The sequence below is a fragment of the Pleuronectes platessa genome, chromosome 14 (assembly GCF_947347685.1).
Source record: "Pleuronectes platessa chromosome 14, fPlePla1.1, whole genome shotgun sequence".
Taxonomy (NCBI): Eukaryota; Metazoa; Chordata; class Actinopteri; order Pleuronectiformes; family Pleuronectidae; genus Pleuronectes; species Pleuronectes platessa.
Genome location: NC_070639.1, coordinates 17004341 through 17021329, shown reverse-complemented (window position 1 = coordinate 17021329; position 16989 = coordinate 17004341). Strand labels below are relative to the sequence as shown.

The following is a 16989-nucleotide window of genomic DNA, read 5'->3' as shown; positions in this document are numbered from 1 at the left end:
CGGCTAAATCACCGAGAGGACGACAGTTTTTGTGTGACTGTGTGTTTGGTGTACATGGCTGGTTATCAGTGGTTTTCAGTGCGGCACAACAGTCCTGTAAAGAAGGAGGAGAAGCAAATTGGTTTAGAAGACGGTTAGGATGAGCAGCGTGTGTTTCCTGGGAGCGCAGCTGGGGAATGTGCATCTGTGTGTGTGTGTGTGTGTGTGTGTGTGTGTCTGTCTGTGTTTGGGCAACTGAGAGGGCATCAAGAGGTCAGCGTCATCTTCAAATACAACACAATGCCTGCATTTACACACAGATACGCACACAAATGCTTGCGTGATGGGGTTTGTGAAAATGTAAACAGTGGTAGCGGCACTATGTGTGACTGGTCAAAGCAAATAGATTTATTGTTGGTGTGTGCGCGTGCTTGTGTGTGTGTGGGGGGGGGGGAATGTGTGCATCACAGACACACACAAAGACTGTGAGAGAAATAGACAACTCAACACACTAAATGTTCTCATCCTTTTGACTGCAATTCCTTGTTATCTCTCTTTCTGTCGGTCTCTCTCTGTTATCGCCCCCTTACAACACACACATACACACACACACACACACACACACACAAAAACACACACACATGCACACTCCCACAGTTTAGAGTAACAAAGTGATCAATAGGAAACTCGGACTGATACGTAATTGGGACAAATGAACTTGGAATTTTTCACAGGGGTTTGTGTGTGTGTGTGTGTGTGTGTGTGTGTTTGTGTGTGTGTGTGTGTGTGTGTGTGTGTGTGCTGGTGTCTAAGGAGAGCGTGCACCCTGCTTGTCCTGGATTTTCTTACTGACCTGGCTAATCTCTGGAGTGTGGAGGGCGTAGGAAAATGTTATTGCATCCTTGATGGATTCAGCAGGGAGTTGATCCATGCCTCTGTGTGTGTGTGTCGGGGGGGGGGGGGGGGGGCTCGTACTCGGTACTTGCCCTGTGTTTTGCCCCAGTTTATTGTCCTTCACGTTGCAGCAGCTTTGCAGACGCACTATTGTAACTGCCATTTTCCTCTCCCATAGGCACTAACCCTCATCCTGTAAAAATCATTCAAATCCTTCTGGACAGATCTCAGATTTTCATTAGAGACACGCATATAGAAGGTAGATGCTTTATATGCAGTAGTATATGTTGAGAAATGTAATTTAATATCGGCACACATTCGATGTATTCTATAGACTTGTAATCATTTACCCTCGAACTGAAGAGGCCTTTTCTGATCATAAAAGAGAGCAGCATTAAACAAGCAGAGGAAATTAAGTCTTCCGTTGTTTCAATCATCAAGGTTAGACCCATGCATGAAGGCAGATATTTGCAAGTGTAAACATGGGATTCGGGGCAGTCAGCACACTGCGGCTCTGCTGCTTGATGACATAACTTTACATAACTCGACATAATGTGGTTGGATTCTAAACCGACATTTTAGGCAAATCAGTTTTATCATTTCACAGTCCACAAACCAAATAGGTTGCTTTAGGAAAAATGACATGCAGCAAACACACAAACGAGTGTTTCTACTTGTTTTAGGCTACTATTAGTGTACACCTTCCTCCCCTTCCTCCTCCTCTACCTCCCTGTCCTTCCTCCTCTCTTTCACTTGACCTCCTCCTCCTCCTTCAGCTCCCTTCATCTTCCTCAGCTTCCTTTTCATCCTGCCCTTATCCTGCTCATCAGGCTGCTTTATTATGCAAATCAGTGTTGGATCAAATCACTTAATTAAGCTTTACTGGGCCAATTTGTACACGCACGCACACGCACACGCACACACACACACACACACACATACACACACACAAACACACACTCACCCGCACATGCCAACTTTCTTCACATAGAAAGAAGCTGCTGGTGGTTATGCGGTTTAGTGATCAGTATTCAGGCCCAACACACACACACACACACACACACACACACACACAGACACACAAACAGTGCATCTCGGCAGCAGAAGAGTCTCTTTGAGTGCATATAGATAAACAGACTTGAATAGCAGGGTCTCTCCAGGCCGTCAGTCTGCAGTTAGCCTCACAGGATCCACTCTGGCCCTCCGTTGCTCAGCTTGTGAAGCCGAGAGCTCCATTTCTATGGCTGCGGAAAATGCAGCTTATGAGGTCACGGTGGAGATAAAACTGAACACTGGGGTCAGACATTGATCTAGTGGCCCATTTTGAGCTGCTCAGTGGAAGCTCAATGAGCACAGCTGTTATTTCCCCTCGCACAAAGTTTATTCATCCGTTCATTTTAGCGATAAATCTGAACTCGGGTCAAGTTAAAATAAAACAGTGAGCTTGAAATAAAACTTTGATTATCATAGGATCATTATTTTCACATAGAAAAGAGAGAAATAAGTAAAGACATCATATAGATTTGTAAATACAAAGAAATTCCATTTGCACGTGTGTCAGTGAGGAGCTCATTCTGTAAACACTGCAGTCATTCTGCTGAGACTGGAGCCTTTTCTCCTTTATCTTATAACCTTGATCTAGAGAGGGAGTGCGTCCGACCATGTTGCAGCCAGAAGTGATGCTTTTGAGTTGAGTTGAAACTATACAGAAACAGAGATCTCCATCAAATTAACAAAGAAAGCATTGTACTGCTGAATAGCCGGTGTATCCCACCTGGCTCCTTCTTCCAACGCGTGCCGTTCCAGCACACAACTGAAACAACCACAATTTAAACTCATCGGTAATTATTACCCGAGGAGCACCGGGCCTGTTACAGCCCTTTGTTATGTTCTGATTAGCTTTGGCAGCTCTCATCCGAATCGCCTGAGCTGGATTATTTCTAAAGGTTCAGGTTGGACAGTTAATGTGTCACCCAGTTGATGGATACTGGCTCCGGAGGCTCAGGAGACTCGCAGAGGTACGGACCGACGGGCAGGAAAAGAAAAGAAAAGCACATCGTTTGCTGAGTCATGAATAAATTCCCATATGGTCCCGATGTGATTATCATGGCAAATGACGGAATAATTGAACATAAGAGAGATGGAATGCGTAGCAATTTGCCCCAAGACACAGCCTATCAATTTTGATGATTGCTTGCATTTACATTTCTGGCAACAAAAAAAAAATGAGTTCATTTTATCGGGTTAAGACGTATTAGCCTCAACAAATTGATTGTAATTCTGCATAATGAATGTCTGTGTCACTCTGTGTGTAATACGGTCATGATTTAGAGCCGTCACTGTCTCAGCGGCTCTCTCCAGGACACGTGAGCCTGTTATTGTGGATGTTATTTCTTGCAGGATGTTGGAAGGTATTGCAGACACCATTAGGTCTGTTGCTGCTGCAGGGGCGGGTCCACAGGCTGGACCAGGGGGGCACTTGGCCCCGCTGATACCTGATGGGCCCCTGTCCTTTCAGTAGTCGTTAAAGATCAACTTTCAAAATATATTAAATAACAGTAAACAAGGACTGACTTAAATGTGCACCTTACAGAATGAATTGTGCATAGATGGACATATAATTGGCCCCTCAACCCTTGTGGCCCCCTTTATGGCCCCTGATTACAAAAATCCAGAAAATGTTGTATCCAAATTAAATATACATTTTAATTTGAAATAACAAATTTACCACATGAACTGTTGATGTTCATTGTAATAGCAATGTTGGAAATGCAGACATGCTGTGATTCTGAAATATTTCATCATTAGTCAACAAAGTGCCCGCAATATATTTGTAAACAAACATTTTTTATTGGACTGTGTAAATTTCCCACCAAACTGCCGCATGGTTCTGTAAAAGACTTTGACCTTTTTTCAGCTTTCTGTAACTGGTTACTGGTTGGCCTCAGGGGGATTTCATGGCGGGGGGGCGAGATGTTTACTGTTGCCATGTTTCCAGCAACATTACAAGTGGCTCCGGATAAGACCGCTAGCCAAATGCCTGAGCTGTCAAAGTAAATAACTTTTCCATTTCAAAGAGCGCTATACCAATTAAAGGAAAAGAAGGACGGAGCAGCAGAAGGGGAAGGGAAAAAGCCACAGAAAAGAAGTGGAGGAGGGAGGGCAGGATGGAGGGGGAGGCGGAGACGGAGGGGGAGGAGAGAGGGAGTGAAAGTCATTGCAATCTTGTCCGATTTCAAAAGAAAGGAGGCAGAGGTGGTATGGAAACAGGAAATCAATTGTTAGGTCCTTTTGATCCGGCTCTGTTTGTAACACGACTAAACCTTGAAAACATGTGTGCGTGTGTGTGTGTGTGTGTGTGTGTGTGTGTGTGTGTGTGTGTGTGTGTATGTGTGTTTATGTAATGGAGAGAGAACAAGACTGGAGACAGGAGCCTTGAATTAGGCTGACACACAGACAGAGGTCAAGGGCAGAGGTACTTTCCCACTTCCACAATGTGACACCGATCAACTTGCAGGTTAGGGGTGAGGTCAGGGGTCAAGAGGATGCAGGTCGCTTGAGACGTTTTGATGCTGAGTTGAATCTTTTTTTTTTCTGATGATTATAGTATATTCTAATAAAAGCTTGTCTGTGCTTCTGATGAGATTCAGAGTATTTTAGTTTGTAATGGATTTTCGAGTGTAAGGTTCCTTCAAAGTAAAGTTTCCACACACTGTGAGCATGGTTATGTACTTAAAGTATTTGAAATCCTGTGTGTGTGTAACCCGCTACCAAAGCTTTCTAGGCTCCGTTTAAACAACCCTTGTCAACTTGTGAAATATGTTTGCTTTATAATCACACATTTGGACAATACGTCAATTTGCCTTGTTGTCTTAAAGTGCCTTGAAATTGGCTCCCTTATTAAGAACCATATCAAACTCTTATATCACAAAGGTCAGGTCCGCTTTTCCACACATACATTCTGAAACGAGGGGCTGCCTGCCACCAGGAGACCGTCCAGCAGTCATGTTAATTATGGATGAGGGTCTCCTATGACCTAGACTATCGATTGAGCAAATTGCAGCCCCAGTTATTTTGCAACCAACATATCATGTGGCGACTGGAGTTGCATGTGTGCGTATACGTGTGTCTCTGTAATTGTGTAGCGCTGTTTAAAAGTGAATGGAGATATCGTGTGTCAGGCGTCATTGTGTAGAGAGTAGCTAGATATTGTGTTGTGCAACACAAAGGGGTGGAACCATTTCTCAATTCAACGGTTTGGTTCAGAGCTCGATTTATGACAGTTTGTAACACTGATATTTTTTTAATTTTTCTCGTGGGGTTTTTATGCATCTTGAGATAATTACGCGAGCCTAACATTTACCAACGCTGTGATCTTTTGATCATGACCAAAACTGTCATGTGCCACATGCAATTGAACAACAGCAAAATATGATTAGTGTTTAATACTTACCCAATATACAGTTTGATGGAATAATAACTCATGATTAAACTAGAGTTATTGTGTTGTTGTGCATGGTTCCATCGTCCCATAATCACAGTTCGAGATTGTGGACGTTTTGAATGTATTGTTGTGTTTGAGTGTGTCTAAGTTGGCAATTGGCTGTCCGAACCCGACCAAGCATAAGAGAAAATTAACCGAGCCCGACAGGCATTCTTCTTCATTGTATCCAAACCCAACCCGAGTCTGATGTTTTCCGTGATTACAGACAAATACAGTGTAAATAATCCAGTAGACAGCCCGGCCATTGTGACCGAACCCGACCCAAACCAAATCAGTTGAAATACTTTTCCGAACTTGGTCCCTCCGGCTTGACTTTGGAGTTGGGTTTTATGTGTGATTGCCCCCTGGTGGCTGACTCAAGTATGATTATTTTTGTCATTTTAGCTTGATCTTATTACACCGATGAATGTTCACGTGTTCATTCCTTTGAGAAGTTTGGTTTTACTTACTTTTTGATGCTATGAATATATAATATAGGTATAATATTTAAAGCTCTGATCACAAAGGAGTAGTTACAGTGATTTTTCCTCTGGGGAACCTTCATTTGAGTCTCTTCAGCAAATATTAAATTTTCTCCGCCTTTTTCAAAGGCAGTGATGCTCTTGTGAAAACACACGCGTTATTTAATTAATCACACATACACTGTCATCTCAAGAGGTGATATGTTTCCTCTCATGCAGGACACACACAAACACACACACACACACATACTGCTGCTGAATGTCAGTGTTACACATCCCGGTTCTGCTCTAGATGAGGAGTTAACCTCCTGCGAGCCAAATCAGATTTTGCCATCAGCCTCTGTCAGAGCTGCGTTTTATCCTGGCAGACACACAAGCACGAAAAAGGACCTTTATTATCCATTTCCATCTGCTCTTATAAAAATATTTTTAAAGGCTGTGGTCATGGAAATACAACTTATCACCACTTTGTCGTGTGCAAAGCTCGTGCCGTAAGTGCAGCTTTGGTTATTAATTTTCATATTGAATGTTTACGAGATCCACTCGGAGCCTGATAAGTTTCACAGATGTGTTAGGCCCTGAGAAGTACATGTACTTCAGACTTTCAAGGAGAAATATGGCTGTTTGTGTAGTGTTGACTTGTGAGAATCATTCATGCAAGTGTATAAAATGTCCAGTTCGTCCAGCAGGTGCAAATAGGTCCTGCTTAAAGGATAACCCTGGTGAGGTTCTCTCTTTTTTCTTAATACCAACAAATTGATCCAACTAACTAAGTATCCTTGACGGAGCCCAGATAGCAAATGGATGTGGGCCACTTCAGGGGATGACTTCTGGCCGTCTCGTGGCCTGACTAAAATGGATATGAACCTAAAGTGGCCAAGTCGTAAAACTGCTAAATGTGGCCCCAATATCCCCCAAAACAAATGAACACCTTTTTTTTGGCAAAGATGTGATGCTCTATGCAAAGTGTAATCTGGATGTGGACCTAGTGCCCTTTGTGGTAAATGGTGAATAAGGTCCTAAAAGCACAAAACCAATTCGGGGACACCTTTGAGATTGGGGTATTGCTCTGGCTAACTTGTTGCCCCAATCTGGCAAACAGTAGCAGACCCCCAAGTGCCACCATTCCACGCAGTATGTAGGAGGATGATAGTGTGGCAGTGTGACAATCTGGGTCAAATCCGGGCCAAAAGAATGCTGCTATATGGGAACCAAACACTGATTCAGCTCATTCCTCATTATGAACACATCAGTTAGCTTTACAGTTGCATGACAAGTCCCCCTCATTACAATGAAAGGGCGCAATGTAGTCTAATAGTCGTGCATTCTCCATTTCCTCCCCTTCCTGTGAAGAACGTTTGCTAAAAGCTGCAATGCCCAGCTTTTGAAGGAAATTATTTAGCTTTCTTTCAAAATGAAAATACAACCGTAGGCTATTTGTGACCCATTTGCAGTTTGTCTTCGATAGGAAACTAATGGGCTTAGAGCTGAGTGCTTCAGGCAGATACAGGAGGTCCACGCTTTATTATTCACTTTACTATCATTATTAGATAAATCACTTACCTCAATGTTATCCGTTGGTATTGAAAATTCTTGGCAACAAATATACTGTGCCTATACCGTGTATATCTCCATAATTGATTAGTTTCTAGTCCTGAATGAGAGCGATGCCTGGAGTTCCTACAAACTCCTGCTAAAGGGAAACAGATCCAGCTGGAACTGAGCCCAGTGGTTTAACAAATGGCCAATGCATACACTGACAGCATCTTTGCTTGGGGTTATAGAGGTGACCTGTTCTCTGTCAGAGTTATATATGAATGGAGGGATCAGATGAAGACCCACTCAGTCACTGGTATGAGATCAATATAATAAACGCTCCTCTGTTAATCCACATTTCTGTTCTATGCTTTTTCTGCTGACCCAGCGGTTATCTCGCCGCCTCTTTCACCCCATTGGCTGGGGGCGCTGGCTGTCACCTCTAATTTCCTGGTGTGTCCTCCAATCAGGGTGGTCTGTTCTGTGCGTGTCAGCACAGTGTTGTGGTCGTCGTTCCATCAGTGAGATCATACAGGGCTGTTTGAAGCCCGCTTCACATTCTATTACTCTCACACGCACGCTCACGTGCACAATGCGGACCGGAGGAGCTATAGTGGAGTGTTTAGTGCAGCGTGGGGACCTTGGTGTGCCAGTGTCAGTGATGGATAGGGCAGTGGTATCGGCAGTGTTGGCTCGTGCAGGAGTGTGTTGCCCACCACTGGGATCTGTCAGAGCTGTTCTGCTGAGCCCACACATTCTGCTGGGCTGCCGCGTAGCTGCAAGACATCTTTTTTAAATCGTGTGTGAATGAGAGAGAGAGAGAGAGAGAGAGAGAGAGAGAGAGAGAGAGAGAGAGAGAGAGAGAGAGAGAGAGAGAGAGAGAGAGACAGAGAGAGGTTTGATGCAACAGTTTCAGAGTCCTGTACATTTTTATACTGCATTAGGATTAGTGGTCCAGATACTTATAAATATTGACCAATCCACTGAAGTCTGCTTTTGTCAGTTGGAAGCATGTGATTTGAAGTGAAAAATGCCATATTGACTGAATACTGACATTCTGTCACATTTGTAAAATACTGTCTTTGATCCTCAGATCATAGGTATTACCTCATTACCTGATAATTCACGGGATTATACAAAACTGCTGAAGTGATTTCTGAAATATGTATATAAAGATGGACACTGTCTCCACTTTTTCCATTATCCAGAAATGAAGCCAACATATGCAAACGCCACCATCTTGTGTTTTTGTAGACAAACTCTGTGCAGTATTGATCAGGTCCCATCGATACACATGTTTGACCAATTCTCTATCAGTTTAAACTATCAGTTGTGACATTGCACCGTTTTGATAGCATCAAATAACCAAATAAAACCAATCTTACTGGAAATAATACGCAATAAGAACTACTTAAAATGACACCAGTATATCCAACATGTACTTTGACTTTTTAAGTCCCATCAATCAATATGGAGGCAGCAGAGATTATGACCTAGCCTGCAGCCGGCCACCAGGGGGCAAGCGAGACACTTTGGCTTCACTTTTGGGAGCCGTCATGTCGTACATCTTTATACACAGTCAATGGCTGCTCCATTTTGCCTGCATTATAAATAGTGCATCTAGTGCTCGAAACTACAGTTAAAATGACTTCAGCATTATTATAATAGAAAAGGCGGTTATGGATTGAAGTGTTTATTAGAGGAGATTAGATTAGAAGGGATTGAACCTGTGATACAGCAGAAGAAAAAGAGCAGTTGGAACTAAATGGAAAGAGAAATTAATTCAGGAGTGAAAACCATGAAGAAAGTATTTTTTTCTCCTCATCCCCTGCTCCTTGATCTTCCCCCTCGCAGAGACACACAAACACAGACACTTGTGCGATGTATAGGTGGAGTGTCGCCCTGCTCGCACACATTGCAACAGATTTGTGGTGAGTAGGAGTTAAAAGAGCTGCTGAGTGCAGATTTAATACCACAGATATTTAAAGAGAGCAGCCCTTTTATCTGAGGGGACAATTTGCATTATTCATGCTGTGCCTTCTGAGGGATGGAGAGAGAGAGAAATAGAGACAAAGAGATCCCAGAGAATTATTGTTTTTTACCGGCAGTCGATGGATTCTTGTTACACGGACAGCAGATTTACACTCAGGCCTCTTCCTGCGGTCTCTGTGTGTGTGTGTGTGTGTGTGAGAGCGAGTGATTGAAAACCACCCATGTTTCTTCCCTTCCTCGCGCTCGTTGGAGGTGCTGTGAAGAGAGATGCAGCTATTAGGTGGCTGTCGATGTGCTGCTTCAGCGCGATGCTCATGTTTCCGTCTGTGTCCCTTTGTCTCCAGTGTGCAGGGCGGGTTTCTACAAGTCCACGCTCGGGAACATGGAGTGCTCCAAGTGTCCCCCGCACAGCGTCTCCCACCACGAGGGGGCGCTGCACTGCGGCTGCGAGAAGAACTACTTCCGCGCGGAGGGCGACCCCCCCGCCATGGCCTGCACCCGTAAGTATGAGCGTGCATGAGCCTTTGTGTGATCGCATTGTGATTATCGGTGGATGAAACTTTATTGATATATCATCTTTCAAACTTATACAAAGCGTTTCAATTTTTTTTTACAGGTGATTAAACAAAAGAAAAGGAACTTGAGTAAATAGACATTCAGATTTGAACTAACGAATACCAAAGCAATCAATGATAGAAAAAACATTAACAAAAGAAAGTTAAGATGACAAAATATACATAATCTACACAAACATTTTAGTTAAACTAAATAGAATAAGATACATAACCATTATCAAATTCATAAATATAGATAATAAAACCATACAAATATAAGCCACTACACAAAAGCCAGACTAAATAGCTGGGTTTCTAATATATGTTGTAAAATATAAACATTTTCATCCTTTTGAAGGCTGTGCGTTATAAACTAACTAAGTTAAGAAGTGTTAACATTTTAAAATAGCTGTGGGGTGTGCTCTCTTCTTAGTCTCAGTCCCAGTAGCAAGCATTAATGGTACAGTTGTCTAACCTGCTACAAAAGCTTGTGTTATTCTCTCCAGGCTGTGATTGGCTCAACACCTTACAACATGCTGCTGTCAACCTGTCCGATCCCCTCATTAAAGAGCTGCTTAGCTGCTTTCAAATGCTTTTTAAACTCTGTTCTCATAGACACATATGTTTTGTCCTTGTAATTCCTATAACACATCACCTTATTGTGTTGCACAAGAAGCTGCATGACCGTAAAGATACTAGCTTCAGTTTTATTCTGAGGCTTTTGCATCCAGAAGAAAAACATCTTACACTGTATAATCCTGTTGTGCAGGATCTCATTCACAGTTGGTTTCGACACACGTAATACAATTGAAGCCTGTTTTCATGTGAAATAGCTTAATAACAGACAAAGAGGGTTAACATTCCTTATTTATTTGAAGGTCACTGAAGCGATGGCTGCCCGGGAACTCTTTATCACTTTTCCTACTCCCTACACGATTCCCCTTTGTCTCCATCTGATCCAAATGGTTTGCAGATGCAGATGCCTCCTGCAATCCGTCCAAGATGCATCCCCCCCCCCCCCCCCCGTAAAACTATAAATCACTGCAGTCCCTGATGTCAGATTATGGATACATCCGTTACTAAAGGGGCTGGGGAGGAAAAAAGAAGAAGAAAATGTCTCTGACTGTGCGGAGAACAGTCGGAAAAATACAAATCGACGCCCTGAGCCATCGACAGAATGCTAATTAGAAAGACAGTCATGGCAGGTCCCTGTCGTGATAATCTCCGAAGCATCTTGTCGACGAGGCACATTTCCCCTCATTGGGACAGATTGAGCGACGCGCGGGCTGCAAATGAATAGATAAGTTGTTAGAAGATAATGATCATGATTATCTCAGAGGAGGGATTTTCACTGTTCGCGGTGTGACAGAGGTTGTTTAGAGTTGCCTGGAGATTTTGGCAGGAAAAAAAACTATGAGGCCGGGAAAAAGAGAACAGTAAAGTGAGAGAAAAAGAAAAACGCTTTCATCCACGATGTGTTTTCCTGCTGCATGTGTCGCGAGGCGTTCCTTTCACCAGCTGTCTTAACACTGGATAAAGTTCGTCTGCTCCCCGAGAATTCACTTCCAGCAATTAAAACTGCATTAATGCGTCCCCCTCCTTCCCACGGCACCGCCTCCAAATGATCACAAACATTTTCCAAACGTGCCGGCCCGCCCCGCTGATCACCACCATCACCGCGCCTCCCTGGAGACAATCAGTGCTTCTTTCAAAACATAACGTTTCGGTATCTGCAGAGATCTCCGGTGATAAGCAGGAGGCTGGAAATTGTCAATTACCTAAAGTCCCCTTTGTGTGCAAATGGAGATTACGGCTGCGCCCACGTCACACGTTGCTCTCAGCGTCCATTGCGTTATTTTGACAGTTGGAATGAGTTAGTGATCGGCTGCATGGGGACGTGTGCATGCATTTGCAGGGCAGGTAATATCTGATGTGGATTACACAGGTCCTGAAACTTTGATGGGATCGGCGGTGGTGGATGTGTAGTCGAGCCAGACGACTGTCAGGGGGAGATTACCATGAAGGGAAATGCACTCGCTGCTAACAGTTCACAGATTGTGGTTGACATGTGTATTTTCTTAATATTAGATACATAAATAAAATCCATAATTTAATACACGGTTTCTTCTGAAGGGGCTTTCCCCGATGTGTGCCTATCAAAGGAAGGACAAGGAGTCATCCTGTGTGAGGAATAAGCGACAACACGGATCTTGATCTTAACATTATTTTGACTGGAATTCAGATTTTGAGTTAATGGTTGAGAAAGATGTAATGATTACCAGGAGGTGGTTTTTTATCCTGAGTGAGCTTCAGATCAGATGCTTGTTCTGAATCAATCTTATCTTGACAGCAACAGGACGTCAGCTCCTTCTCCTTGATTTGGGAATTTCTGATGTGGCTGAGAGAAAAAAAAGAAATGCCTGTTTTCTTGCGGTTGTTTTGTGATTATACTGTTTTCCTTTTCGCTGTGCCAAACCTTTTTGGGTTCTCACGCAATGAAATATGTCATGTGTGCTTGATTTCAACATTGACCATCAGCAGCACTGAGAGAAATCCGACCTGCATCAGTAGCTGTTTAACATATCCATAAAGATTTTAACGTCCTTTAGAGGCAAGATTGGTGACCGCCACCCTGGTAAAAATTATAAATTGCCTTCTGCATTTATTCTAAAGTAGTCTAAAATTAATATTTGTTCAAATTGAGACTTGTGTGTTATTCCTTTTGATTTCTCTCCGACACAAACACAGTCAATGAATGGGGATGCTGATTTCAAAGGATAGGAGCTGGGCCCGGTTTGGGAGTGAGAGTAAATTCTTGTCAAGTCAAACAAACTAGACAAAGCACTTTATCTCAGCGCACAATTCAGTGAGGGCGTCTCGCTCTCTCTCCCTCCGACTCCTGCTCAACTTCTCAGCCGAGCTATTTGGCAGTTTTGTTTCGTCCTCTATGTAATTACAGTCATAGCTTTGATATAAAAATCTGGAAATATTCAGAGGGATCTGTTAGTAATTTTTACTTTTATATGTCGGTCTGACTTTGACAGAGCCTCTTTTCTTTTCTGGACGAGGATGTCATTTTTCTTACCGATCCAAGAAGAGAGGGAGAACGAGTCATATTTTCTGTTACTGTCCATATACAGACTCATTATCTCAACCCTGATATTACCATAATCAAACCAGGATGACAGGGTTGGGTGTACATTGTGCAGCATTCAGTAGGATACATTTTTCAATGCAAATCTCCAAGTAGGTATACTACTTTTTTATTTTCAAGCGACTGTTATTTCCTCTCTATGGTTCTACTATTCACCCTTCTACCCTCCCATCCAGTACCACTCTCTCCTCCTATGCATCCAATCACCATCCCATTTTCTCGGCCGCCTCTCACCACATGTTTCCCTCTGCTCTCTCCACCAGGTCCTCCTTCAGCTCCTCGCAACGTGATCTCCTCCATCAACGAGACGTCGGTCATCCTGGACTGGAGCTGGCCAGAGGACACCGGTGGCCGCCGGGACGTCACCTTCACTGTTCTCTGCAAACGCTGCCGTGCCGTCGCGGCCAACGGCAGCAACGGCGGCACCATGCGCTGTGAGCCGTGTCGGAGCAACGTTCGATTTCTGCCGAGAGCCGCGGGCCTCCACAACACCACGGTGACGGTGGGCGACCTGCTCGCTCACACCAACTACACATTTGAGATTGAAGCGCAGAACGGGGTTTCACCTTCGGCACCCAAGATGAGGCAGTACGCCGCCGTCACCATCACCACCAACCAAGCTGGTAAGATGGCTAATACTATATGCAATAGAAAGATAAGATAAAATGTATTGATCCCAAACACAAGCAGAGTAGGGAAATTTGTCTTCTGCTTTTGTCCCATCTGGTGAACATCACAGGACACAGAGCAGTGGGCAGCCATGCACAGCGCCCGGGGAGCAGATGTTGGGGGAGTAAGGTGCCTTGTTCAGGGGCACTTAGACAGTGGGGGTAGGGAGAGTGGTCTTTGGAACAGATCCGGGTGTTGTCCTGGCAAGTATGTTGTATTGTCACCGGGAGGAATCGAACCAGCGACCTTCCAGTCCAATGTCCGTAACTTTCTGCCCATAGTCCAATTATTCTGCCACTAGTCTAATCAATACACAAAGAGATTTTAGTAAGTAAACTATTTAAACGGCTCATTTAAGTAAAAAAATTACTCTTATCATACAAACTTTTTCAAAAAACAAGAGTAAAAGGTTTTTATCAAATCTCTTTCATAAGTGGAGCCCCTCATGGCTCATGGTTGGCATCTCACCCCTGAGTCCAGTTGATGACCTCTGATCCATCGCTCTCCCTCCTCCTGTGCCTGGACAATCTCCTGCTTCCTCCCTCACATGTGAAAAGATTATAAAAGACTACTCATGCATGAAAAAAAGATTTTTCTTTCTCCCTCGCTCTCTAATATCTTTTTCATATCGTACGCTGACCTATAGTTTACATGCTCCAAACATGTGCACCCCAAACCATCAGGCCTGGACATTTACAAGCCGATCCCAGGCCACTAATCTCTGGTTTAACAACCGGGGTTGAATGTCTTCCTCCTTCATGCAAAGTAAAAAAATCAAATCTTTTTTTACGGCCACGTTTCATACGAGGATGGGCTTCTGAAACACCCGTCCAACTTTTATACAAATATCTGTCCACACATTCAGTCCTCGAAAGAATCCGAAAGGCGAGAGGGAAGTGGCCATGTGAAATTCCAAGAGTGAAATAAATCTCGCTGCAAAAAGAGAAAGAGCCAAACCTCAGAAATACCTGACTCCAGCAAGGAATTCACCAAAAAGTCCCTCTGTAGCTCATCAGTTCATTCCCTCTCCCTTCATCTGCTCCTACACAGTTTATCTCTGTGTTTGTTATTGTGTGTCGGCAGCTCACCGTTTTCTTCGCTTTACTTCTCAATCATTATCTCTACCTTTGGACTTCTTTTTCCATTTCTCTCTTTGCTTGGACACAGGCCACATTATTTCCACCGGATACTGTCCAAACCCAGACAGCAGCCATTCTCTCTTCATTCGTCTGCACATTTTCTCTGTAGGACTCGATGTTCGAAGGGGGTTTATTGAGCAAAGTGAACAGATGTAGGGTTCACTCCCATGAGTTGTCAACAGCACGGTCAGACTTACACAATCCATCACATCAATGATGATAGGCACATGGCAGGAACGTGTTTCTGGCTCCATATTTGTTCTGATTTGAATGCGATCGTGTGACCCTGACACGTACTTCATTTCCATCCTGCCTCTCTGATTCTAATCAGAGAGAAATCAGTAAAGCATATTCAGAAATCAAGAAAAGCCAAACAGAATTAATCACTCAAACAAAATCCCAGAACCAAACCTAATAAACTGACTATTACAATTTTAAAGAGGTTCAAACTCCATTTTTTATACTTCAAGTTTAGCCTTTTCCTTCTCCATGCACCGTGGAAGGAAGCAAAGTATTGCCAGAATCCTCTACACTACATAACCTCTATATTAAAAGAGAAGTGTTCAGTCCTCAGAATAACTTTACACTCTAAAGGGTGAGCTTAACAAAACTAGTGCAGCTACAAGTGGGAGGAAGAAGTTAAAGTCTCAGCTTTCTCACTTTAACTTTTCTCACTTTTTGCCGTTTTGTCATCAGAACCATTCTCAGACATGAACTCTGGAAAAATGTCCAGAAAAGTGGGTCCTGCCATTTTACGGAGTTTGCCTTTCACACATGAAGACGTGAGATTGTCCGGGTCAGACGAGTTCACAACAACAAGAGAATGTCAGGAACATTCAGGGGAGGGGTTGGGTCTCTAAAGAGCACAGGAGGAAGGAAGTGATGCTTAGATTCAGCTGCTGAACTCATGTGCTTCAGTTTACAGCACATCGACATTAGCCCTTTATTAACAAAAGCTCTCAAATCTCCTCGTCTTTCCATATTGACATCTTCGTCTGTGTCTTCTTCACATCGACACGCCCACTTGCTCACAACACTTTCCTCCCATATGCTCACATGGACTCACTTGGACATTATCTAAAGTTTTTACTCGAGGGGCTTGTCAGAAAAGTTCCAGAAGACGTCGGGAGCAACAGACTTGAAACATTTGCGTCCTCGCACACGGCCTCATGTTGCTCTGATTAAGTGGAGGACGATGAAGGATGCACGCACTTCATCGTACATTTGTCAACCCCGCTAAAGACCAAAGCTGTCATGTGAAGACTATGCAAATTGGGAGAGGTTGCGTGTACACACAAACAGATGTCTGCTGTGTTTACACTGGTGTCACCGATGGGCTGTATCGCAAGTGACAGGGACCAGACATGACCTCTTTAAAGTGACAGGACGAGAACGAGTCGTAAATATAGATGATGTGTGTGTGTGTGTGTGTGGTCATATATATATATATATAAAATGTCACGTGTGAGGCCTCATTTTGTCTTGTGAGTAGAAACGTCAATGTGGATTAAAAGCTAAGTGTTCCACTAAGTTTTCCCAACGTCTGCTGTGAGTTAGAATCATGATCTGTGTGCGATCAGGCACCGTGACTGAATATATGTATTAGACCTGAAGACAGCTTATCAACACCAAGAGGCCTGCGTGTGCTCGGAATATTGCAAACCATCTGTATTGCTTGGATCTCGGCCCTTTCCATATCATAGATCAATCCCACACACGCAATCACACACACGCACACACATTGAAGCACAAGAAAACATTCGAACCCACCTCTGTAACCACACACATTCACAGTCGTCTCTCTGACAAATATCTGGAGCCTGCAGCTGCACACTCTCCATCAGCCCGGAGAGTTTACAAGGTTTAGGTATGTCAGTGTGCGAGCCCCACCCAACGCTGCACATTCTCTCTCTCTCTCTCTCCCTCTCTCTCTCTCGCCCTCACACACTCGCTCACACACACAGGTACCGATGGCAAAGCTTGTAAAAGCTGGATTAAGTATTTCCCCTGGAAGGAGCGCTGTGTCCTGGCACCGCTGTCAAGGTGCTGTCAGATAGCGCTCCTCCACTCTCCTCCTCCAGTCTCCTCCTCCAGTCTCCTCCTCCAC

The 16989-nt window shown here is 43.8% G+C and overlaps 1 protein-coding gene across 2 annotated transcripts in view; it reads left to right on the top strand.

Annotated features, from left to right (window-relative positions):
- Positions 1-16989, top strand: part of epha3 (eph receptor A3) — a 102479-nt gene that overhangs the window by 45388 nt on the left and 40102 nt on the right. For both annotated transcript variants that reach the window (XM_053439559.1, XM_053439560.1), the window contains exons 4-5: positions 9711-9866; positions 13338-13697. In XM_053439559.1, the coding sequence (XP_053295534.1) occupies positions 9711-9866; positions 13338-13697 (516 nt within the window). The remainder of the gene's footprint in view (positions 1-9710; positions 9867-13337; positions 13698-16989) is intronic.